The sequence below is a fragment of the Dermochelys coriacea genome, chromosome 13, assembly GCF_009764565.3.
Source record: "Dermochelys coriacea isolate rDerCor1 chromosome 13, rDerCor1.pri.v4, whole genome shotgun sequence".
NCBI lineage: Eukaryota > Metazoa > Chordata > Testudines > Dermochelyidae > Dermochelys > Dermochelys coriacea.
In genome coordinates, this window is record NC_050080.1 from 26,910,902 (window position 1) to 26,937,371 (window position 26,470).

The 26,470-nt window shown below is 39.3% G+C and overlaps 1 protein-coding gene across 4 annotated transcripts in view; it reads right to left on the reverse strand.

Moving 5' to 3' along the window:
• Positions 1 to 26,470, reverse strand: part of ITCH (itchy E3 ubiquitin protein ligase) — a 127,116-nt gene that overhangs the window by 89,753 nt on the left and 10,893 nt on the right. The window contains exons 2-4 of one of the 4 annotated variants that reach the window (XM_043495635.1): positions 18,418 to 18,542; positions 17,745 to 17,826; positions 2,253 to 2,343 (exon numbers count right to left, since the gene is read on the reverse strand). In XM_043495635.1, the coding sequence (XP_043351570.1) occupies positions 2,253 to 2,322 (70 nt within the window). In that variant the 5' untranslated portion in view covers positions 2,323 to 2,343; positions 17,745 to 17,826; positions 18,418 to 18,542. Of the gene's footprint in view, positions 1 to 2,252; positions 2,344 to 14,238; positions 14,262 to 17,744; positions 17,827 to 18,417; positions 18,543 to 26,470 lie in introns of those variants that run through there. The other 3 variants (XM_038369679.2, XM_043495636.1, XM_038369678.2) reach the window with 3 other exon arrangements.

Consider the following 26,470-nt stretch of genomic DNA (forward strand, 5'->3'; position numbering starts at 1 on the left):
GTAAACACTTCCTTATCTACTTTCTCTACACCAGTCATGATTTTATAGACTTCAAATCGTATCTCTCCTTAGCTGTCTCTTTTCCAAGCTAAAAAGTCCCAGTCTTATTAATCTCTCCTCATACAGAAGCCCTTTCATACCCCTAATCATTTTGTTGCCCTTTTCTGAACCTTTTCCAATTCCAATATATCTTTTTTGAGATGAGGTAACCATATCTGATAAACCAAATACTTTTGTAAACCAAGTTGAGTATCCAGACAATGAGGAACACAGTGGCCACCTACAAAAAAATTGGTTTACATGACTTGCCAATACCAAATAGGAGCTTTGCAGAAGAGGAAAGGATAAATTACAGTTCTTCTGATTGGTGTTCAACTGCCTTAACCATGAGACCATCTTTTCCTCTTCCTGCATTCCCCTGCCCCATTCATAACACATTTTCCAACTTCTGCAACAAATGAAGCAGGGGTCTTACATAAAACAGTCTCAGGAAGGAGTGTGATCAGAGAATGAGCAGAGGATGTGGAATGTGGGGGAAAAATAGCATGCAGTCATGCAATTTAAGTCTATCACAAAGGATATCCAGAAGAGGTCTGAATTAAGGTTGCACTGGAAAAAACTTATTTCTGGCATTTCCTAACTTTTGAGTATTTGACTTCAAAACCTTAATGTTCTGGTAACTTTTTTTGTATGTAAAATATCCCAGTTTGTCTCACCCCTCACTACAGTCTTCATCCCCCCCCCTTTTTTTTTTAAAATTAACCTGTCGCCCCTTCTGGTTGGAGAGTGGATGCTCAATTTTTTTGCCATAACATTTTACTCCCTTCCAAAAAACATTTGCCATGGTCTTACAGTGCTCTCCTTAGCCAGATGGAAGCCTGTAGCGCTCTCTAAAGTTTGTCATCATTGCTTTTTCAAGTCAGCTTGCAGAGGACGAAGTGCTCCTTCCAATTCCTGTTGGCCCACTCAGTAAGGGGCCAAAATTGGTTGCAATCTAACATGCATTGCCTCTGGCTGCTATCCCTCCTTTTGTCACTCTCCTTGCTATTTCTGTGTGCCTTTTTCAATCTATTCCTTCCATCCTCCCCAAACTCAAGTCTGTGTAGTTTCTGCATAACCCCAGATGAAGCAGTTGGATTGTATCTCTCTGGGAAAAGGTGGGTGGTGGTGGAGAGGAATCCTCCTCCATAGGTTACACAGGTGCAGCTGCTGCTCCATGGATACTCCTCCAGTTTCATGGCTGGAGTAACCTCCGGGCTTGTAGCATCTCTATGGGAGGACTGCCAGTGAATGTGTGCAGTGGTAGAGTCACCACAGTCTCTGTTCCAAATCCTCACTGAACATGTTGTACAGAGAGCCTCGCAGGTACACAAAGAGGTGCACACTCAAAGAAAAGGCTCTATATCTCACTCTACTCTGCAGAGAATCCACACCAATTCCACTGGCAAGGTCTTCTGCATCCATGAGTACGCAGAAGATCTTATGACATTTCACTAATATTGTCAGACACACTAGAGCAATGAAGCTGAACTGGCAAGTTATCAACTGCAGCACTGCTGGGGAGGCACTGTGTATGAGAGCAACACATACAAAGCCACTGCGTGCGTTCTTTAACCAACCTGCCTCACAAGTACTTAAACAGAGTATTATTCCCAAATTTAAATGTGAAACCTTGTATTTAAATATTCCCCATAGTACTTGCAGCCCAACAGCTGTAACATACTACTGCATGAGAAACAACAAGAGAATGACTAGAAAGAGAGCAGTTTAAATTTACCCAACTTGAAGTGTACAGAGTATATTATAAAATGCAATAAAAATATTAAGATTTAATCATTTTTCAATTTTTAAAGTGTTACCAGTAAGGAAAATGTTTTATGCATACAATTTTTAACCTGACAATTTCCCTTTAAATACAAGTGTATGGAGGAATACGAGAAAAATAAAGAAATTTCCTGTCTGGTTTTTATCATGTTATCAACTAGACTTTAGGAAGAAAAAGATACATCTAACAAAAAGATGTAAATAATAAGATGGCATTTCTGTCAGGGAATTACAGCAACACTACTGGTTTCATTGCAGAACAAAGTTGAATGTCTTGTCCTCTTCACATCCAAAACATCCTGAAACACAACATACTGCCAGTAGCATCTTATTACTTAACTATGTACACAACCTTTTTGTTTGTTATCCACACACACACACACCCTCCAGGAATCAGGAGAAAACATTTAAACTTTTAAAAGACTTACCAGTAATCTGAAGCTGTGATTTCATGGCAAATCCACTGACAGTTCCTGATCTTGGCCCACTGCCAGCCATAATATGAGCTGGGCCTTGAATCTGAATGAGGAAGCAAAGAAGACATTTGAAACTCAATAGTAAAGTCTAAAATCAAATTCTCTATTTTTTGGCATGCATATACAATATATTGAGGATAAACACAAGACACTTGCTTTCCTTGCAATGGAAACTATGTTTCCATTTTGCCTGGGTATAAGATCAACTCTATTTATTAGCTAGTCACATAGTACCCAGGGCTACATCATCACACCTGGCTGTTATCATTTCTGTTTCTTGTGGCCATCCCTTTCTACTTCTCCACTCCCAAAAAGAAGGTTTTCCTAATCCTCAGAAGGGTTGCCACCCATCTAATGTATGGAAATCTCCCCCCTCTTGATGCCAGAAATCCTGAACAGTCAAGTTCAGTGGCAAACACTTTAAGAGCATTAAGAGGCAGAATGGCTACTCCTCCCCTTCCTCTGCACTCCCAAAAGATTATTCTTGCTATTTAACTTGTAAATGTAATGTAACTTACAAATAAAAATTCAGTGGAAGACAAAATATTTTGTTTGTATTAAATCGGGTCCAATCTACAGCTGTGGCTCCTGGCTCTACAAAGCACTATTCAAAGAGCAAACAAAGTAGTTTCCTCTCATGCTGTGGAGATGCCCTTTATTTAGATCACAACTCCAGCACAGTTTTCCCTTGCTCTTTCAACCTTTGGGCTCTCCTCTGTCTACTCCCAGCACACACTGGAGTGGAGAGAGAGAGTCTCTTACACGAAAGCTTATGCTCTAATAAATATGTTAGTCTCTAAGGTGCCACAAGTACTCCTTTTCTTTTTGTAAATACAGACTAACACGGCTGCTACTCTGAAACCTGTCTCTTACACCACTGATTCAAAGGCAAAGTACCTGTCCTGAAAAAAAAAAAAAAAAAAATGTATCAGATCAGTGGCTCTAATATGCCAAGAGATCTAAGTGATAAATGTGTGGTGCTTATTTAATAAAAAGTGGAAGATGTGAAGGAAATGACTGGTTATGCTAGTCTCCCACCGATTTTAAAGCGCACTGTTCAATCTGAAGGGACAAGGAGGTAAGTAGGTATCTGTCCCTTCTCTAGTGGCTAGGCCATACATAATGTTAATGAGTCTACCACAGCTTCCAGCAAAGAGATGTAAATCTTTAGCAGTGGATGCTTATGCACTTAGTGCAAAAGGTTCCAAGTTTGTTCACTTTCAGTGGACAGTCTAAGCAGGCTCAATTACACATGAACATGTCTAGTCAATAAAGATTTTAGATTATGTATTGTGCAGTGTAGAATATGGATAAGGAGACTAAATATATAAAAATGACATGAACTTCCTTGCTTGAAAGTTACAGTGTGAAGTGAAAAACATGGCAAAGGAAGAAATATTAATGTCGAGAGACAAGGTGGGTGAGGTAATATCTTTTATTCGACTAACTTCTGTTGGTCCATATTTTCTAATATCCTGGCACTGACATGGCTACAACAACACTATGTCACAGTACTATATCCTTCTATTAATGCAATTAATATTTTGTTTTTACTAGTTATGAATCAAATCTTTCTAATAATCTTGTACAGTCTGAGTGTTTTCAATATAAATATTTTAAAAGAAGGCTGATTAAAATGGATAAGACATTTAATCAACATTTATAGAGCAGCTCCATTCATATCAGAACAACAATTAAGTCTAGCAAAATTAAAAACCTAGGGATCTTTTATACTTTAAGCAAGCAGCAGACCAAAAAGTCTAGACCAAAGCAGACATACCAGACAGCTTGGAGGTATTTGCACTTAAGAGTGAAGCTGCTATTTTCGATGCACATGATGCATCTCTACTAAATGTGATAATTACCTGATGTTTGAATTCACAGACAGTAAGTACATAAAGCATCAAAATTTAATCCTAAAGTCTCTCTCATGGCAAATTTTAATTTAGATGCTTGGAAAATACTCAGTATTAAAAGACCTCAAAATTTGTGACCTCATTTTCACTGAGAATACGGTGCATGGTAGAAAGAAGTACTCTAGTGAGTAGTCCTATTTAATTAAATGGGATTTATTCACATGTGTAAGTATTTTCAGGATCAAGACCTAAAACTTTTACAAGCAACTTGCTTACTGATGAGTTTCAGGTGACTATAATTCCATTAATCATTATTATTAAAAATGATAGACCAGAGTCTGTTGTATATTGGGTAGTTCTCCAAACTTCAGTGAAAACTCAGTTTTCGGTGGCTCTGTCAATCAAATCTGAAACCTGAGATACTTTTGTTGGATGGTTTTCTAAAATTTCATAAAAGCCATTGGTCGGTTGTTGCATGTGGGTAACACGCCACAAATCAAGTATCATTACTCAATTAGAAAAATTATTATAATCAACCTAATGAAATGCTCAAATAAAAATCCAAAATTGTTAATGAACAACCTTTGAAGAAGAAAGAATATCCCAGCTGGCTGCAATAGTTAGACTTATTTTTAAGCACATAACACCTCTGGTTTAATACAAATTAAATATATTCATTAAAAATTTCTACCCATTTTGTGCTAAACAACAACTTAGCTGTACAATTTAAGTCTTTGGATCACTTCCCTGACCTAAAGGAAAAAAAAATCCAACATAATATTTAAAAAATTAGATTTGAGACAGGTAGGTTAATTATGCCTTGTAATATTTTCATTTCGACTGTAACCATGTTTTCAGTGATGAACAGGTAACAGCAACTTTTGCAAAACCTTCAATTGCTTGCCAAAAATAGATAAATTTAAGCCCTGTTCCTACAAACAGGTGCACTACAGATCCTGACATATGCATAGAGATAAGGATCTGTACCTGCTTCTCTTTGCAGGATTCTGCAAGCCACTCTGTTCAGGTAGATCCTTGAACCCATGAAAAATGTCCTTATTAAATTAATGTACCAGTTGAGTGGCCTCAATCAATGTGTGAAGCCTCTATATTAAGAATTAATTAGTCATAGAGGGAAGTATTTTAATTTTTTTTAAACTACATTTTAATTTTGTAACTATTTTAACTGGTATAAGAACACTTACCAATTAAAGCGTGAGCTATTCTGAAAAATGACTAAATAGCAGGAAAGGAAGGTTATATGTTTATTGTCTGAATGATTACTCTACCAATACGTTAAAGAATAATCAAATGACTGTCAGCCTTGCAAACTCAACTTTAGTTCTTTTCCATCTCACACGGGTATCACCAGTAATAAAGATTACACAACCACAACAATAACCATGCAGCCCCACAGTCTGCGAGGGGTATGCCCAAGTGTAACTGACTAGAAATTAGGCCTAGTCTACACACAAGTTGCAATAGTTTAACCGAAATTGTTTTTAAATCAATGTATAGTTGAACAGGTACAAAAGGTTGCATGGCACTTTTTTGGAACAGCTTAACTCAGTTCTCAACTGACTTAACCTAAATTGAAATAACCCTGGTCTCATCTGAAGTAAGAGTTTCCATACAAGCTTTTGCACTGGTTGAGTTATGGGCTTTAAACATCACATCTTAAGTTAAAATCAGGACAATTTTCTCATGTAGACAAATCCTTACTAAACTATTTTGTTGATGGATGCTAAAGGAATAAGAGAATGTAATTCACATTCCTAACTGGCATCATAGAACTCTATGCTATTGTATCAATGTTTTCTGTATCAAAAACAAACAAACATTCTCAATTTTACAAACACATGCTTTCAAAATAAAAATAAAACACCCTTCAAGACTTTCCATCATTTCCGGACTTTTCTATCTTGAGCATCATCATCAATAGTAAAGATTGGGTTGCACAGGTGTAACTGTATTAACTCCATAAACAATCCTGTTGATGCACAATGGATAGAATCCAGATCATTCCTCCCTAGCTGTCATGGCTCTTTTATGGGTTAATAGTAGCAAGAACTTCCTACCACTAAAGTCAGCAGATAATCATAGACCTGGAAGGGACCTCGAGAGATCATCTAGTCCAGTCCACTGCACTCATGGCAGGACTAATTATATAGACTATTCCTGACAGGTGTTTGTCTAACCTGCTCTTAAAAATCTCCAATGATGGAGATTCCACAACCTCCCTGGGGCACTTTATTCCAGTGCTTAACCATCCTGGCAGTTACAAATTTTTTCCTAATGCCCAACATAAACCTCCCTTGCTGCAATTTAAACCCATTGCTTCTTGTACTATCCTCAGAGGTTAAGAACAACAATTTTTCTTCCTCCTCCTTGTAACAACCTTTTACATACTTGAAAACTGTTATGTCCCCTCTCAATCTTCTATTTTCCAGACTAAACAAACCCAATTTTTTCCAATCTTCCCTCATAGGTCATGTTTTCTAGACCTTTAATAATTTTTGTTGCTCTTCTCCGGACTCTCTCCAGTTTGTCCATACCCTTTCTGAAATATGGTGCACAGAACTGGACATAATACTCCAGTTGAGGCCTAATTGGAGTGGAAAAATTACTTCTCATGTCTTACTTACAACACTCCTGCTAATACATCCCAGAATGATGTTTGCTTTTTTTGCAACAGCATTATACTGTTGACTCATTTAGCTTGTGGTCCACTATGACCCCCAGATCCCTTTCCGCAGTACTCCTTCCTAGGCAGTCATTTCCCATTTTGTATGTGTGCAACTGACTGTTCCTCCCTAAATGGAGTATTTTGCATTTGTCCTTATTGAATTTCATCCTATTTACTTCAGACCATTTCTCCAGCTTGTCCAGATCATTTTGAAACGCAATCCTGTTCTCCAAAGCACTTGCAATCCCTTCCCAGCTTGGTATTGTCTGCAAACTTTATAAGTGTACTCTGTATGCTATTATCTAAATCACTGAAGAAGATACTGAACAGAACCGGATCCAAAACTGATTCCTGCGTGACCCCACTCATTATGCCCTTCCAGCATGACTGTGAACCACTAATGACTAAATATACACAAGGAAGACTACTTAAGTAGGGAAGAATTATATTTAGATTAATGTTTTAGAAGAACTGAATTTCCTTTAAAATATGTATTTATTTTGCAATGATTGCAGAGAGCTATTTTACTATCACAATTAGGCATTCCAGGGTATTTGGGGTGTCTTCTTGCTGTCTCCAATGCTTAATTACCAAAGCTTAGAATATTTAAAATATGCTAATTGTTAACATTTTAACAAAAAGATAAAAAAAATCTTAAATTAATAACAATTCCCTGAGTAAACTGAATGTGACTAGGCCCTCATGTTTGCTATTATAATGCAACTAATAATGACTCAATTTTTGTATTTATTTTTTATAAAAATATTAACATTTTCCAGGGTCTGCGACAGCTAGAAGCAGAAACCTGTTTGCTTTGAAACACTATTATATACTATGACTCCATGATATAAAAGGTACCCATTTAGGAAACTTTTCATTGTAAGTCAGCTGAGTAATCAAAAATATTTCTTAAAAACTGAAAATGAAGCATACTGCACGAACTCTTGTTTGGCATAGAGAAGGATACATTAGGACAACCAGGGAATCAGTGCTTTTAGACATCCAGCAGAATTAATAATTCAGTGCTTGACTGGGTAATATCAATGGTTGCTTTTGACCTCTCACAGTTAAGAATTTTCTCCAGGAAGTTCATCTTCATGACCCATGCTCCTTGTAGTATGTGGAATATTAGATAAACTATGCTGCAGTACTCCCTAATTTAGAGGCAGATAAGATGCACTGAATTCTGAAGGAATGCTAAATGATTTTAAAGCATTTGACAACCTTTAATGTTATGCAACCTAACATTTTCTGGAACTTCTGGAGTTCTTTCATTTCAGTTCACAATTTCAGTTTTTATCCTTTGTGAATTTTATCCTTTAAATTCACACACATAATCAGGAATTGTTAGACTCTAGGTAAGAGGTTTGTGAAAAAAAAAAGTAATGGCAGTAGATGCATTATTCAAGTTTAACTTTAGAAGATAAAACTACATTAAGTGAACAGTTCACCTTCAGAAGTTCACACTTATTCAAGTTCATAGGATGGGAGTTATTTAAAGCAGGGTGGTTATTTGAAGACAGTGTTCTGTCACGCAAGGCTGGGGAGCAACAGAACAAGAGGCTAGCAGATCCAGTGAGACTCAAAAGCTCTATATAATTCCTGTATGCCTGTCTTTGGCACAAGTATTGGAGCATCTTCTGCTGCTAGCTGGCCCTGCTGCTTCACGCCTTTAAATGGCCAGTCTTCCCTTCTGCAGAACTCCTTAGCCCCACTTGTGTGAAGCAGTGTAAAGTGGGACCTCATTAAACCAAACCAAACGATAAGATGCAAGGAAGAACTACTACAGAAATTTTAGGCAAGCGAGTGATTGCTTGAGATTGCTACTCCCCTGTCCTTGCTGCTGTTCAGTCTGAAAAGATTCCCCCTTCTCTTATCAAATTGCTGCCTTTTGAGGGCAGAATGCTGGAGTAGACACAGGAAATTCATTAAACTCTCTAGCATAGGGAAAAGATGGAAGAACAGAAGAGGTCAGGACAAACAAAATGGTGGTCAATGAAACTCAGGTGCACAAAGCAGCAGCATTTTAACAGATGTATGCAATATCTGGACAAAGGCAAATTGTGGCTAATTATGCTCCATAAATTCCATGTGATCATGTGCATATCAAATACAATCTATCATTTCACCCCTCTTCAATCTGGTGTGCAAAATGCCATAACTTCAAAAGGAGTAAGGAACTTGGTCCACACACACATACATGATCAAGAGTTGTTTTAATTCCAACTCTGATCTTGGCTCCTTCGGTGGTCTTGGACAAGTCATTTAACCTCATTGCTTAACTTTTCCCACATCTGTAAAATGGAGCCAATACTTACTTGAGCAATACGAATTGGGAGGATTGAAGTTTGAAGTGCTTGAAAATGAAAGTTCCATAACAGAACTTCTATCGGGGCTTGAAAAACCAACTCAGGCAGGGCGAGCTGAGCTTTTGGCCTTGAACCACTGGCTCCTTCTCTGGAGAGGAGCAAGGAGGCAGGGACCAGATCAGCTCAAGTACTGATTCTAATTTGACAGGAAGAGAGAGGGCCAAGAGGGAACACAGCAGAGCAGCCACCACTAGCTCTTTTTCAGGAGGGGAAGGAGGCAGGGAGAAGAGTGACTTCTTAGCTACTCCTCTTTTCATATAATGGGCAGGAAATGAGAAGAGCAGCTTCTGAGCCACTTCTCATTTAAGAGGAAAAAGTAGGAAGTGAGAAGCAGATAACCCAGGTGGAAAGTGGAGCTGGAAAGCTGAGGGCCTCTTACATTTGCAGGCACATGCAGGGCACAAGCAGCTGAAGCGCCCTGCAAAAGGCTATTTTGGAGTGGTGGAGAGAGCAGTGTGGATTTACTCTGGGCACAGCATTAACTGATTTTATCTAGGGGCAGAATTAATATGGGATGGGGAAAGACTGACTGGGGACAGAACGGATTTATTTTGGAGAGAAAGAAAAAATTAATATTTTGGGGGGAGTGAAAACTGATTTGTTGAGTGGGAGTGAAAACGTGCCAATGGAAATTAAGTATGCTCGTCTTCGGAGAGTGGTGGCACATGTTCATTACACCTTGCCGAGCAGGCTGAGATATCGTGGAAATTTTTCAAGCCCCATGTATCAATAGTTTCAATATTGTATGCAACTCCAACTTTAGGTTGATAGGTTGGACTACCTTAAAAAGTCTCATTTATGTCTTTCCCCCTCTCCTTGAGATTTGTATGACGCCACTGATTTGAAGTATTTCTGAAAAAATAAAAAGCTATCCGACAGAGTTTGTCTACCTTATGTATAGAAAATGTTTAGCACAGAGGTTGCCAAACTGAAGTCCAGGGAGAGCTGGTAAGCCATATGATTCTGGCTCTGTTCTTTGTTTCCAGATGTTAAAACACAATACAATAACAAAAACAGGAGGTAGCCTACATCATAAAGAACAGAAGGGGAAGTCCATAAGTGACTGTAAATAAAATTTACATCCCTGATCTAGCACATTGGCACTACCAGAATACTAAGAAAAACAAAACAGATTTGACATTACGTCTTCTACCTATCAATTCCCATAGTAGTTGAGTGCCTTTTACAATCTTTTAATGTTAAAAAAAAAAAAAAAAAAAAAAGAGTTAAAAAATGCTTGGCAAGAAACAGGATTCAGGAGAGTTTCTGCATCAGGTTGTAACTGGGGTCAGTGAAAGGATCAAGGAGGGCTTTTACAGCAAAATGCAGCCCGTCCAGTTTCCCCACCCACGCCTTCATATGTACTTCACTTAACCAATACACTGCCACAACAGTCAGACAATTAATCAGTTTTAATTTCTAAACAGATCTATTTTGTTCAAAGTAGCCTGTGCCCTAGTACTCAAGGACTACAAGTTAAAACCTAAAATCCAGATGCTTAAGTTATGAGTACCCAAGAAGAGGTCAGTGTAAGCGGTTAAAAAGAGCTTAGTGTGATTTGAGTGCAAGAAAGAAAGGAGACCGCCCTGTAATTCAACAACAGTGTTCTAAATTTTTCAAACTTTTCAAAAATAATGCTCATCTGAGATGAAGCCAGAACACTTTCAAGCCAAAAGGAATTTTAAAACATTATTAGAGGCATCAGAAGTAAGATATTTGGTGTTTTATTACACAACAGTTGGTCCCTGAATTTAAAATTAAGACTTATATCAGGTAATTTAGAAGAAAACATTACATTTCAGAAATAAACACAAATAAAACCAGTTATTACAGTGTCTAGATTCAGGTACAACTTAGCATTGATTATGAAAGAAACCAAAACATGTCTCAAATACTTGAATTTTTTAAACCAATACAGAAAAGCAGTATCATAGTTTAACTCTGCTTAATGAGTCAATGTGTAAGTTACTCTTCTGGTATAATCAGTCAGGTGCAGCTTCAAAGACAAAACTGGTAATTTCAGAGCCATAATAAAGTACCAGTGAGAAAAAGAGGAAAGTTTTGAGTTGCTCTCCTGTGCTCAAATAAAAAGGCACTGACATTCAGGATGACAGTGGCTATAATAAAAAGAAAAGGAGTACTTGTGGCACCTTAGAGACTAACAAATTTATTAGAGCATAAGCTTTCGTGAGCTACAGCTCACTTCATCGGATGCATTTGGTGGAAAAAACAGAGGAGAGATTTATATACACACACACAGAGAACATGAAACAATGGGTTTATCATACACACTGTAAGGAGAGTGATCACTTAAGATAAGCCATCACCAACAGCAGGGGGGGGAAGGAGGAAAACCTTTCATGGTGACAAGCAGGTAGGCTAATTCCAGCAGTTAACAAGAATATCAGAGGGACAGTGGGGGGTGGGGTGGGAGGGAGAAATACCATGGGGAAATAGTTTTACTTTGTGTAATGACTCATCCATTCCCAGTCTCTATTCAAGCCTAAGTTAATTGTATCCAGTTTGCAAATTAATTCCAATTCAGCAGTCTCTCGTTGGAGTCTGTTTTTGAAGCTTTTGAACCACCGATTTCCTGAGGAAACTACAGTCCATTGGTGATCTTCCTAAAAACACCATCCTAGCCACTATGGATGTAGAAGCCCTCTACACCAACATTCCACACAAAGATGGACTACAAGCCGTCAGGAACAGTATCCCCGATACTGTCACGGCTAACCTGGTGGCAGAACTTTGTGACTTTGTCCTGAACTATAACTATTTCACATTTGGGGACAATGTATACCTTCAAATCAGCGGCACTGCGATGGGTACCCGCATGGCCCCACAGTATGCCAACATTTTTATGGCTGACTTAGAACAACGCTTCCTCAGCTCTCGTCCCCTAATGCCCCTACTCTACTTGCGCTACATTGATGACATCTTCATCATCTGGACCCATGGAAAAGAAGCTCTTGAGGAATTCCACCATGATTTCAACAATTTCCATCCCACCATCAACCTCAGCCTGGACCAGTCCACACAAGAGATCCACTTCCTGGACACTACGGTGCTAATAAGCGATGGTCACATAAACACCACCCTATATCGGAAACCTACTGACCGCTATTCCTACCTACATGCCTCTAGCTTTCATCCAGATCATAGCACTCGATCCATTGTCTACAGCCAAGCGCTACGATATAACCGCATTTGCTCCAACCCCTCAGACAGAGACAAACACCTACAAGATCTCTATCATGCATTCCTACAACTACAATACCCACCTGCTGAAGTGAAGAAACAGATTGACAGAGCCAGAAGAGTACCCAGAAGTCACCTACTACAGGACAGGCCCAACAAAGAAAACAACAGAACGCCACTAGCCATCACCTTCAGCCCCCAACTAAAACCCCTCCAACGCATCATCAAGGATCTACAACCTATCCTGAAGGACGAGCCATCGCTCTCTCAGATCTTGGGAGACAGACCAGTCCTTGCTTACAGACAGCCCCCCAATCTGAAGCAAATACTCACCAGCAACCACACACCACACAACAGAACCACTAACCCAGGAACCTATCCTTGCAACAAAGCCCGTTGCCAACTCTGTCCACATATCTATTCAGGGGATACCATCATAGGGCCTAATCACATCAGCCACACTATCAGAGGCTCGTTCACCTGCGCATCTACCAATGTGATATATGCCATCATGTGCCAGCAATGCCCCTCTGCCATGTACATTGGCCAAACTGGACAGTCTCTCCGTAAAAGAATGAATGGACACAAATCAGACGTCAAGAATTATAACATTCAAAAACCAGTTGGAGAACACTTCAATCTCTCTGGTCACTCGATCACAGACCTAAGAGTGGCTATACTTCAACAAAAAAGCTTCAAAAACAGACTCCAACGAGAGACTGCTGAATTGGAATTAATTTGCAAACTGGATACAATTAACAGGCTTGAATAGAGATGGGAATGGATGAGTCATTACACAAAGTAAAACTATTTCCCCATGGTATTTCTCCCTCCCACCCCACCCCCCACTGTTCCTCAGATATTCTTGTTAACTGCTGGAATTAGCCTACCTGCTTGTCACCATGAAATGTTTTCCTCCTTCCCCCCCCTGCTGTTGGTGATGGCTTATCTTAAGTGATCACTCTCCTTACAGTGTGTATGATAAACCCATTGTTTCATGTTCTCTGTGTGTGTGTATATAAATCTCTCCTCTGTTTTTTCCACCAAATGCATCCGATGAAGTGAGCTGTAGCTCACGAAAGCTTATGCTCTAATAAATTTGTTAGTCTCTAAGGTGCCACAAGTACTCCTTTTCTTTTTGCGAATACAGACTAACACGGCTGCTACTCTGAAACCAGTGGCTATAATGTGGGGAAAAGGAAAGAGTATAAAGCAGAAGAAAACGATGAAAACCTGCCCAACTTTCCCTAACTGTATAGTCCCTATGGAAGAAACATCTGATGTTTTAAGAGTTTTTAAGATGTATTTTAAGAATGTGTATTGAAAAGAGGTTGCTACTTCAAGAGTAGCAGCGTTTCTACCTCTATCTCACATATACAGATATACAGAGATTTCGAGATACAGACACAAAACCACTCTACTGTTTTGAGACAGGTGGCAGTCCCTTCACCTTGATCAGCCTACCTACAGGCCTGGCTTTCCCCCCCACCCCGCATACCTTTCCAAATGTGTAATGTCACGTTGCACACCACAGCAACTTTTCCTTTGAGCCAGTTGCCCCAACTGTATGTGTTGGATGAGACTGATGACAGTCTGGTTCTTTATACACCTGCTGAATCTCTGTTCCCATTTCTTCCACCAGCAAGTAAGCAAGCAATACATGCAACAAATCAAATCATCAGCCTGACACCTTTCTGGCATCCATCACTAGCAATAGATCATCCAAAATCAGCAGTATTGTCTGTTTAATACCCAGATGTAAAACTACACTGATAAAGATCAAGGAAGTTTATGGACCCCAGTGGAGACTGCGGGTCCATACTCACCTTCTCCACAACTTTTCCTAAAAAGTGTCAATTCCTGGGAAGTAATTGTCATTATCAAGAGTTTCTTTGCTTTTCTGAATTTCCACACTCTCACCCACCTGAAGAGAAGGATGTGAGAACAGGAAAACCTTTCTGAACCCAGCACAAGCTGACGGGTTAGATAAGGAAAAGGGGGGGGGGGAATGCATGTCCTGACTATCAAAAGGGGGAAAAGAATGCCCTTCTTTACGAAACATACAGAGAAAATACTTTAGTGACATTGTAACCAGATACTCAGAATTGGCCCAACTTGCAACTTTTGATCTAAATTCCTAGTGATCAGACATGTTCTCTCTACAAATTATACAGATTAGTAAAACTGGTCAACCAACTCTATACGTTTGGAGAAAGATACCCTAATAAGAGCCTTGTTGAAGTCCAGACTGCATTATGATGACCACAAGTTTCCTGAATTCAACAGCTTGTGTTATAAACCTATGTAATATTCATTAATTTACATTTCTATGCACAGAAAACTAATTCTGTAGCTTGCATGCAATCAGTACAAGGTCACATGACATGAATTACATCTTCTATAGATATGCATGATTTGGTCTGAGTAAAAACTTAGAAGTAAGGCATTTTAACCATTAGAACTGCAGCATATAAAATTAAAAAAGAGGAAGAAAGAGGAAAGAAAGGAACAGAAGAGAAATAAGGGGAAAAATGATGACTAGATGATATCCTCTTGGTAACATAATACCATCACCCAGCAGTGAACTGCTCATGGGGAGACAAAGCAGATAAATTAGGGGAGGAAGGAAGGGGCAGCACAGCACTTATTACACACACACACACACACACACACACACACACACACACACTCTGAGATAAATCTAAGATAATTTGGAGCCTATAATTTATTTTCTGTACCTCGAAAACAACAGCTAATGGATGAAAGGGTTAAATGGGTGATTGTTCTGATTAGACTAACACAGCTGCTACTCTGAAACCTGTTCTGATTCGATTTTCACATATATTCATACAGAGAAAGGGTACAATTTTCATGTATAGCATTAAGACAGTTGGCTTCTTGAAGCCTGGCAAAGTAAAGCCCCCCAAAAGCACTGCACAAAATAATTAAAGCCATTTGTGAAAACAAAAATTGTATTGTGACATTCCCCAGAATATGATCTGGACTGCTGAACAGCTGTGTACCCTCAATTTCTCCTGGGGTGCCTTTTACACTACTTTGCCATGAGAACCACTACTCCTGGCCTGCTCTCATACAGCCTCTAGCATGTACATTACTCCCAGCTGAGATACAAGTGGTCTAACCAGCTGCTCCTGAATTATATTGCAGAGTGACACCAGCAAATTCCCTGTCCCACACTTGTCCCCAGAAATGTGCGCCTTGTACTGCCCAGCTCTTTTCTTCAGGACAATACAAGCTCATACATAATCCATCATTTTATTAATAGAAAATTATATGCACAAACCTTATCGCAAAATGGATTTAGATAAAACAACAAGTTTATTAACTACGGAAAGATAGATTTTAAGTGATTACAAGTAATCAGGCATAAAAGTCAGAATTGGTTACAAAGAAATAAAAGTTAAAATGCAAACTAATACCTAACTTAACAAGCTAACTGAATTTAAAGCAAAAAAGTTTCTCTCATCATGTATTTACAGCAGTCTGGCTGGATTCCTTTCAGTCAGGTCCCTTCCTGCCCCGCTTCAATGATGCTTCCTTTGTCTTTCCAGTGTTGTTGATGCCAGGAGTACAGATGAGGGGAGAGAGGTAATCTGGGGCCTCTGTTCCTCATTTTTCCTCTCTCCCCCTCTTCTTTGAGGATCATCTTCAGCTGGGGTTCCGGCAGCACAGTGTTTGCACAGGAACCTCCAGCTGTCCTATTGCCAAGATGTAAATTTATTGCTCACGACCTTCTTTCTCCCAAAGAATGGCTACTTACCCAGGCAATAGTCCATTTGCTTATGTTGACACCTAGCTGAGACATCAGTTTGCCTTCTGTCTCTGAGGAACTGGTTTGTGCCTGCTTTTCTAAATCTGGAACATGTCTTATAGAATAGAATTTTATAACATCACACACAATGTTGCCACATATATTTTACCAGGACAATAATGTTCAGCATATGATGAGTTTTCAAATGATACCTCACAAGGCATACTTTACACAAAATTTATCATAGTTTTGTAAAAAGGATGAACATAAGGGTACATACAGACTATTGCATGTATATTTTTATTTCAGTTGTTTCCTCGTCATGATGCAAGTCATTTAGAAAGAAACATAATACTGAATACACAAACAGCCTAGTTATAACTGATTCACCAGGACAATACTCAAAATGACTAGCTCTGAAATGACAACTAAAAAACAAATTATGTCAATCCAGGCCCAAATGCTGAAGTGCCGCACAGGATCAAATTCAATGCGGGGAAGGGGTGGAGGAATAGCTAAACTGCACCCTATGCAGCTACAACCAATTAAAAATGTTTGCAGTCATGAAGAAATTATTGGGACAAAATTCTATGGCTTTTGCTTTTCAGGAGGTTAGACTAGATCATACTGGTCCCTTCCAGCCTTAAAAATATATGATTTTAATAAGACTGCCACACAATGATTGTATTCAATCAAAGCGGAGACCAATTTTAAAACTCTTAAATTCAAAGCTTCCATGAAGGTACTTAAATTTCCAGCACAACTGCAATGACAGTACTAACATCAATTCTGGGGTGGAAAGAACACTTGAAAGTTGGCACCTCACTCCTCCCGCAACAGGTCACAAACTATCTTTGCATAGACTCGCAGGATTCCCAGTATGGCTGGAGCTCAGGCTATGAAACTCAGTGAGGGGGCTGGGACTCAAACCTGAGCTCCAGCCTGAATGGTAAAGCCTATGCTGCTACTTTTAGTGCTGCCGTGCAAGCCCAAGTCTGTAGACCTGGGCTCAGACTCGCTGCTGGGGGTTTTCTGGATTTTGGGGGTTGTTTTGCAGTCTAGACGTACTCTCAGGTGGTTGCTGTATGATGGCTGAAAGTGCTATGTTGTTGCCATAGTCTGGCAATATGCAGTTGCTAATAGAGGGAGTATGGCCTGTCTTTATGCAGAAGCAAGTTAAGTATTTCTTAGTACAAGAAGTTTTCTACCTACTTTTTCAGACAATACTCATTGGATTTACACAAAACCTAGCTCCATGAAAGCGGATCCATTTTGGGGACAGATAGACAACTGTGAAGTCTTCTCTTGTTGAGTTTCAGCAAATTTTCTCTCAGATGCTCTAGGCAGGATTGGGGCTGCAACCTACAAATTAAACTCACGACCCTCATGATTGGTTAAATCTAGCTGGAGAGGACACTAGGATTAATAATGAGATGTTGTCAATTTTTCTTTCAAGAGGTCAAAATGCCAAAGTCTCTCAATGGAGACTGTTCGATGTACACTCAAGAAATCACCCTTGATGTTAACAATTTATGCAGTCATCAATGTCTCTCCACTTGCCTTTTCTGGGAAGATGTTAAAGCAACTCTGGCCTCCAGGAATCCTCAGATTTCCCTCTCCTCACACAATTTGGTATTAAGACCTGGACATGGAAGACAGACAGCTCTGGACTCTTGTTAATGATCTCTATTGTGGTAATGGACAAAAAAAATATATAAACCTGGGTATTTGTATTATGCTCCTCAGCACATACTGTAAGAAATGAGGTATGGCTCTCCCTCCCAGCCCTTTTTATCCAAATATTCTATCTTCCACATTCAGTTTTGTTCAGATACAAATGAAAGCAGCAACGGGTTGGTAGGCAATACATTCTGTGCAGCCAACTTTCCCTGCATGGTCCCTTCTCACTTTCCCTAGAATTCATTCCACACCTATGTATCTATCTTAAGTACTTATATGGCCCCAATTACCACAGAATCTGAGCACCACAAAATCTTTAAGATATTTATCCTCAACCATGTAAGGTAGGGAATTGATATTATCCCTATTTTACTGATAGGGAATTGAGTCAAGCTTCCCCAACTATGCCCCAGGTTCACTAAGTCTGCTCCTCCTCCTCCTGCTGCTAACCAGACCCCTCCCCCAGGCACTCTGGCCAGACCCTCCACCTCAAAGAGGAGTTACGTGAATACTATTTATTTTCTGGGTTTCAGATGTTTAAAGTTTGCATTACCTTCAGTCCCTCTCACCACAGATTCCTGTGCACATGGAGGGGCAGGGAGGGGGACTCAATCTCAAGAAGAGCGGGGTCATTCAAATCCCAGAACATGGAGCAGATGAGGAAAGGGGCTCATACCCCTGCAGAGAGATAAAACTCTTCTAGATCTTAGCATACACACAGAAGGCAGAATTCAGGGCTGACAGGACATCACACTTCCTCAGCTGCCCCTCGTATTCTCCAACCCTTCCTGTCCTCTGCAACACCTCCCCACTTACCTGAGCCCCTACTATCCATTCCCATTTATCCCCTCCCCATAACATCTTCATTCCTTTCTGCAGCCCCAAGCCCCTCTTCCCCTATTAGCACCTACTCTTGTGCCCCTAATCATCCCTCCCCTCTCACTGAGAATTCCTGGGGTAATTTATTCTCTTTTCAAAAACAGTTTTTAAGACCTTCTGACTGTTCTTAGTTTGGAGAAATGTAATCAGAGTACAGCAGAACAAACAACCTTGATAGACATTTTCCCCGAAGGCTTACAATTCATTCTCAGATTGCTGCCCAAGGCGGGCTTCAAACATCAAAGTTTCAGATTCAGAGAGGTATTAAGCGGTCTCCATTCATCTAAATGAGGTGTTCTCAGCTCAAAGAGAATACCCAATGGAGATTAATACAGCCTAAAACAATAGCTCTGAGGCATGGTCTACACTACAGCATTAGGTCAATGATAGCTATTCCGGTCACTTTTCCCACATAGATAAGATTCTCCCTTGTGACACCTCATAGATTTAGGCCTGTTCTGCACTTGAAGGATAACTACACCGCTCAGGGGTGTGAAAAATCCACATCCCAGAGTGGCATAATTAAGTCAAGCTAAGTCCTCATGTAGACAGCGCTAGGTCGATACCTAGCTACCGCCTCTTGGGGAGATGGATTACCTATGCCATTGGGAAAATCCCTCCCTTTGGCGTAGGTAGTGTCTACGCTGAAGTGTAACATTTTAAGTGTAGACAAGCCCTTATCCAAAACTAGCTCCACTGCTGTTTATTATTACCTTTTTTGTAGTGACTTGGTAATTTTTTAATCTACAGGACAGTGCTCATATATCCAAGCCAATCAGAATGAATTCTGTGAATACGATTTCATGCAACACAAACAAAAGCTTTACTGAAATTCCAAATATCTACCAAGTCTCCTTCCACTAATTCTGTAGTTCTATCTAAGAAAGCACTTTGTATGACAAAATTTGTAATCCCCTGATCCTTGTTACTCATGGTTCCATTATTCTTTATACGTTTAGTGATTTTTTTAAAATACTTTTTAAAAGTATGAATATTTATATCAGGTTTTGAAGTTAAAATTAGAGTGTAATTGCCAAGATTACTCTTTCTAGTACTTCTACAGCTCATTATGCTTTTTCAAAATTAACTTGAGGTTCAGTAAATGTAGTGGCCAATTCTTTTGACACAGCAGGATATACTGTCCTCCAGACCTTTTATCTGTATATATTCAGATTGTTCAAGTATTTCTTTACCTGCTTTACAATAGCTATTGTTACAAAGATTTTGTCCATTATTTTCAAATTGCCCCCATTTTTCATGTTGCACAGATTTTTAAACAGGAATTAACAAGCTTACTTTCTACTATTAGAAATTTTCCCAAAAAACATACTCGTAAAAGCCCTTCAGCTTGCATTAACTCATTTTGTTTTCTTGCTGCCCTCCTCTTTCATGGGAAGCCTTGCCTAACTGGATATTCTTGTTTAGCTACCTCACCATTTTTCATTTCCAGAACAGGATGCTTTTTACATTCAGATCTCTTAGAAACCACACAAATCACAACGAGCACGTCTTACTACTTGCGTGAATCTGTTGTGCCTTCATTATGTGTGTTTTGGAATCCCTCCCCGAGCCCTGTTCCACACTTGTGAATTTTCAGATTGTATTTCCCCCCCGCCCCCCCAACCTGACATACTGTGCCACTCCTTAACATGTTCCCATCTAAACTGAGCAAGTGGGCTGAATGGGACCAGAGAACCACTGCTTCTGTATGGAAAGAGAAGGAAGAAAAGAAGCACAGTAGCCCAAGTACCACTTATCTCTTAACTGGCTGAGATATCATTTAATCCAAACAGTTGCTTCATTAATAAACCAGTCCTCTCAGCAGCAGCCTGGTGCATCCATTGAGATCAGGCTTCTTTCTTTGCTCATCCTAGACACTAGAATAACACTGGCTAAGATTGTGTCACACTAATATTTATTTCTCAACGGATTCTTGAAGTCATCCTTGAGATCACTGAATCCCCTGTAGTGTCGTTTGCTTCCATGTTCATTACAGTTAGTGAGACTTCCGAAGAAACAATCTACCCTTCTTGTCACAATTATTCAGGCATCCTGCTGTCTATCTGGGTCATTATATCTTGTGCCAGATTTATTCAATGAAGTTACTAATCAAAACAGAGGAGGCAAGTAGAGACTCCAATTTAATTTTCACAACTGAGCTACTATTAGAGTTTGCTTGCTTCACAGTCTGCTCCTTCACAGCAGCAGAATACAAGAAGATAAGGTTAAAGGTTCCAGAGATGATCTCTCTGCTCATTTTATTCTTCCACTATATTCTTCTTGCTCCATAATTATGTCAGGTGTTGCCTCAATAGGTCCCAGATGGTGTCTTCTCTTCTGCTTGTCCCAGGGCTTGCATTCAATTCCAATGGGCACATCTACACTATGCTTTTTTATCCCAAGTTAATGGATTGTTTTTTAACCATAAGGATCAGCAAACATTTGTAGCTTCAATCAAATGTGTAGTATTCAAACTAGCCTTCCCAGAGGTGTTTACTATCTCAAGTTAACTATCAATTAACCTGAAGTAAAAGTCTCTAGAACACACTAATGGCACCTAGTTCTTATATAGTGGTTTTCATCCACAGATCTCAAAGTGCTTTAACATAGGAGATCAGTATCTTTATATATACTGTCCCCACTGGACAAGCCCAGTGACTTCAACAGCTGCAAGTCCCTCTTTAAAAAAAAAAAAAAAAAAAAATCATGCACATGTAGCACGCCTGTACTTAAAAAGGAACCATATACAACTTTCATACAATACTCCTTAAGATTACAGACAAGCTGCACAATCTGTTCTCTGAAGAGTCCTTTGGCGTCATGGTTGATTTTTTTTTTACTCAAAAAGATGTCTTCACTTTTTATTACTTGTCAGTATCTAGGTGCTGCTACCTCTTGGAACTGCCCCAATTGTTTCCTCACACACAGGGTATGCCTCCACTATATAGTCAACCCAATCTTTTACTTGCGTGTTGCCCCTAATTCAGCTCTCCCCTACCCCCAAAAGCCTCCAATGAGAGTTTAGTAGTGCTTTCAATCTGAGCTAGTTGGCCCATTCTGGAGTTCAGGCTTGTAATCCCCACCCACTTTGCAGTGAGGGCGCAGGCTAGACCATTTGAGTCCTGATAACCATCATCCAATGGCTTCACAAAATTTCTCCCATGTGCTCATAAGGACAGACAAGCTCTCCTACAAGTCACTGAGAAATAAGCAGAGTAGCTCAATTTACTGCAGCATGAAGAAGCAAGAGATATGCCCCCAAAAGTCCTAGCAGGCCACACAGATGAATGCAGCACCAGGGAGGACGAAGTAATTCAAATGTGGCTTTTACAGTATAGCTATTCGATGAAGTGAGCTGTAGCTCACGAAAGCTTATGCTCAAATAAATTTGTTAGTCTCTAAGGTGCCACAAGTACTCCTTTTCTTTTTTACAGTATAGCTACTCACACCCAGGCTAGATTAACCTGGATGCTCAGACCCAGGTGCTGATCACCCATATTAACTCTACACTGAAAACATACTCAGAGTGCACTAATTCACAGGTCTTGATGCATGCTTCAGCTCAACCAATCAGTTCTTATGGAGGTGCATGAATGGCTCCATAATTAAGGTTGCATTGAGTTTTCTACTTCAAACAGCTTGAGTTCATTAACCTGCATGACATTGCAAGGCCTCTTTGTTTACCCAGGCTTTTGGTGAGGGAGAAGCATAATAAAGGCTGGCACTTGCACATGAGATGGGGGGTACTGCTTGAGTCTGAATCAATCTGACTTGTTAATTTGTGTAATGGGTGAGGAAAAGATGCTGGGTTTGTATTTTGTGTGATCGTTTAATTTACTGAAAAAATACCTACCAATTTAGAGAATGTTATATTTTTTTATATATAACAAATACACACACACACACACACACACACACACACAGGTCAACCACCTCTGCTTTCACACACCCTTCAGACACAGCTTTCAAGCAAAAAGCCTTAGAACAAACAACATATTCCTTCATTGAATTATGGTAAGTGTAGTACCGTATGCGTGTTTGATTCTGTTATCCCTCCAAAGCACTATTATCTTCTCTTCCTATTTACTGCTCAAAGTTTGGTTAGACACATGCCTTTATACTTGCCTCTGCTTTACCCTTTCATCATCAGTAATTGTTCATTCACACCTCTGTTCACCCAGCTCTACACAGAGTTCTCAAAAGAAACCCAGCCTCACCCACACAAGGCCATAGCTACACCCTGCCCACCAGTCAGCCATGATTTTCAGTCACTCATCACTAAGTACAGTATCTTTAATTGCTTTGAAGAATGACCAATCTTCCCTTTGCATTTTTGCTATTCCATCTATTTTTTATTTAATAAAATAATTTGCTAAAATGAGACAAATTAAATAAATTAGCTTTAAAAGATTAAATCATCAGTTCATTTTTGCTTAAGTCCACTAATTGCCACAGGATTTGCACTATTTGTCTATAGAGCCAGTACCAATATAGGACCAAGTTATCTGCAGGACTGGGTCCTACTGGAGGAACTTTCCAAATGTAGTGATGATTTGTTTTGATAACTTTGCAAAGTTCTTTCGATGGTATATTAGCCACTCACAGATCCTTGATCATTTCAAAACAAGTCCTATGGTAAAGTTTACAAAAGCACCTGACTGGGCCTTGTCTACATGGGAAAGTTTTACCAGTTATACTGGTATAACTCCCTTTGTTGACAGTATTATTCCAGTATGAGTGTCTTTTTACATATGCTAAACTGAAAAATGGTGTTCATACCAGAAAACGTGGCTACTCAGGAGGTTATATGGCCATAACCATATCACTACAATTTGTAAAACTTTCCTGCATAGACAAACCTTGAGTCTGCTAAATCACTTGGGGACTTTTGAAAATGTTAGCTGTAAACTTTATTTGCTTGCTGCTGTTTTTAATTTAACTTGTAAATAACCAGGAATTTGCTCTATCTGATTGCAGGGCAGGAGGATTAGAGTTATACAAGAGAAAGTACAGTATAAATTATAGGTTTCAGAGTAGCAGCCGTGTTAGTCTGTATTCGTAAAAAGAAAAGGAGTACTTGTGGCACCTTAGAGACTAACAGATTTATTTGAGAGCATAAGCTTTTGTGAGCTACAGCTCACTTCATCAGATGGGTCATTACACATTACATCAGATGGGTCATTATTTCCCCATGTTTATTCCCCCTCCCACCCTCCACTGTTCCTCAGACGTTCTTGTCAACTGCTGGAAATGGCCCACCTTGATTATCACTACAAAAGGTTTTCTCTCCCCCCCCCACCCCGCTCTTCTGCTGGTAATAGCTCATCTTAAGTGATCACTCTCCTTATAGTGTGTATGGTAACACCCATTGTTTCTCTGTGTATATAAATCTCCCCACTGTATTTTCCACTGAATGCATCCGATGAAGTGAGCTGTAACTCACGAAAGCTTATGCTCAAATAAATGTTAGCCTCTAAGGTGCCACAAGTACTCCTTTTCTTTTTGCCAATACAGACTAACACAGCTGCTACTCTGAAACGAGGGAAGCAGAATGGCCCTCCTCCCAAAACACAGCCCAGTTTTGTTGGCCTTCTTTTTCCCTTCTCTCCCTACTGCTCTGAATGATCTGGTCTGCAAGAGCAGCCTAAGGCTATATCTACACCACAGATCTTACAGTGGCACAGCTGTAGGGCTGCTGCTGTACCACTGTAAGGTCTCCCATGTAGCCACTCTATTCCAATGGGGGAGAGCTTTTCCATCAGCATAATTAAACCACCACCACCAAGCCACGGTAGCTATGACGACAGGGGAGCATTTCCCACAGACATAGTACTGTCCACACCAGCGCTTGTTGGTGAAAATTATGTCGGTCAGGGGTGTATTTTTTCACACCCCCGACCAATAAAAGTTTTACTGACAAAAGTGCTCATGTAGATATAGCCTAAGACACAAATCTTCACTAGGTGGAAAAAGTGTGTTCTGAATACAAGATAAAATCCTAGTGAAAATAGCTTGCAGTTTTCACACAAGTTTGCAGGGCCAATTAAAGTCTAAATCAATCCGCTAACTCAGGGAAAAACTATGAACTGCCTTGTCTGCATAAGATCTTTTACCTTGAGTTAGCTAACGCGTCTTTTTTCCTAATGAAGACGGAGCCAAAGTGTCCAAGAGCAAGTCAGCTGTCTCCAGCTCCAGGCACCTGCACTCCTGCTTCAGTGAAATTGGTCATCTAATCACATATGCACCTAAAGGTACTCTTTGCGTACAGTAAGTGAAAGTGTGGCAGAAAGTTGAATCTCATTTTTTTAAATTGCATATTTTTCCACAGCAAATATAGGCACATATGGCTGTTATGGACAGGTGCATTTTGTAGATAGAAATCAAAGTAAGATGCATACTTTCTGTTCAATTTGCGACAACCATAATAATACAGCCTTAGCTATGATTTGACAAGCTCAGTTAAGCTTCCAGTGGACATGTGTTTACAAATCCCTTCATCGCAACTGGCATCCTTTAGTAGTCTCAGAAGAGGAGAAAGGATTGAGCAAACATGGAGACAGTAACCCCTAATCCCTAAGGGTGTTCCCTCCAAACCAGAGCTGAAGAATACTGGCAGGGTACTGTATGAAAACTTGTGCCACTCCTGCCAAGCTGGACCTGCTCTATGAATAGTCGACTTCAGTCTTCATTGTTACAAATCCAACACATTTCACAAGCACTAAAATTTACAATCAAGATTTTTTAATATGAACACTTATTGACAGCAAATAAATCTAAGCCCCACACTCATAAAATAGAGAAAAATCAAAATTAGAAAAAGATCAGACTTTTTATTTCCTAAAGACTTATTTGGAGACACCACTCTATTATTTTCACAAGACAAGAGTAAGTTTGTCCATACCTCTGGGTTTGCCAGTTTATAAGATACTCATTTCGTTCTGTAAGAATTTGTAAAAATCCTCTAAATCAAAAGATGCTTCTAAAAAAGTAGTGTTTTTGCACTGAAGACTTCTTTTGAAACTACCTTAAAACAAAAATAGCTATATAAGAATTTAACATTATACTTGATTAAATGATCTACATGGATTCCCAGCTAACAAGTGCTAATAAATGTAAACATAAATCTTGACATATAAAAAGAAAAAAACTTGTTTTTAAACTAATTTTGTGAAGCTGTTCTGCTGTGCGTTTCATAGACTTACGAAGGAAAAACTTCATAAATAGCAATCATTACATTTAATCATAACAAACATCAAGTATAAATGGGACAATTTTTAAAATTAAGAAGTTAACAAGATGAGTATTTTCAGATTGCTTTCCTTGTGTTACTACATCTCAGAATACAGACAGAGGTACAAATAAAAATATCTTGGAGAGAAATCATTCTAAATAGTGTATGAAGCAACAGTTTTAAATGCTTACACTTCCTTAAACTATTTATAATGATTTCTCTCTAAGGAATTCACTTATATATGAATTTGATGATGTGGTATGATATATAAAAACAGAAAAATAAACACTCTCCATCTTACTGTCTTAAAAAGTGAGGTTAGCACATAGTATGGATTAGCTAATCACATCCAGTTTACACTAAACCCTATGCTCTTAATATCTGGAGTAAACATATCTACAGTTAAGAATATTTGCTTCCACCTTCCCTAAGCAGAACGTACACTTGAAAACATATTGAGGGAAGATTATCTAGATAAAAAGCTCTATGTGTTTTG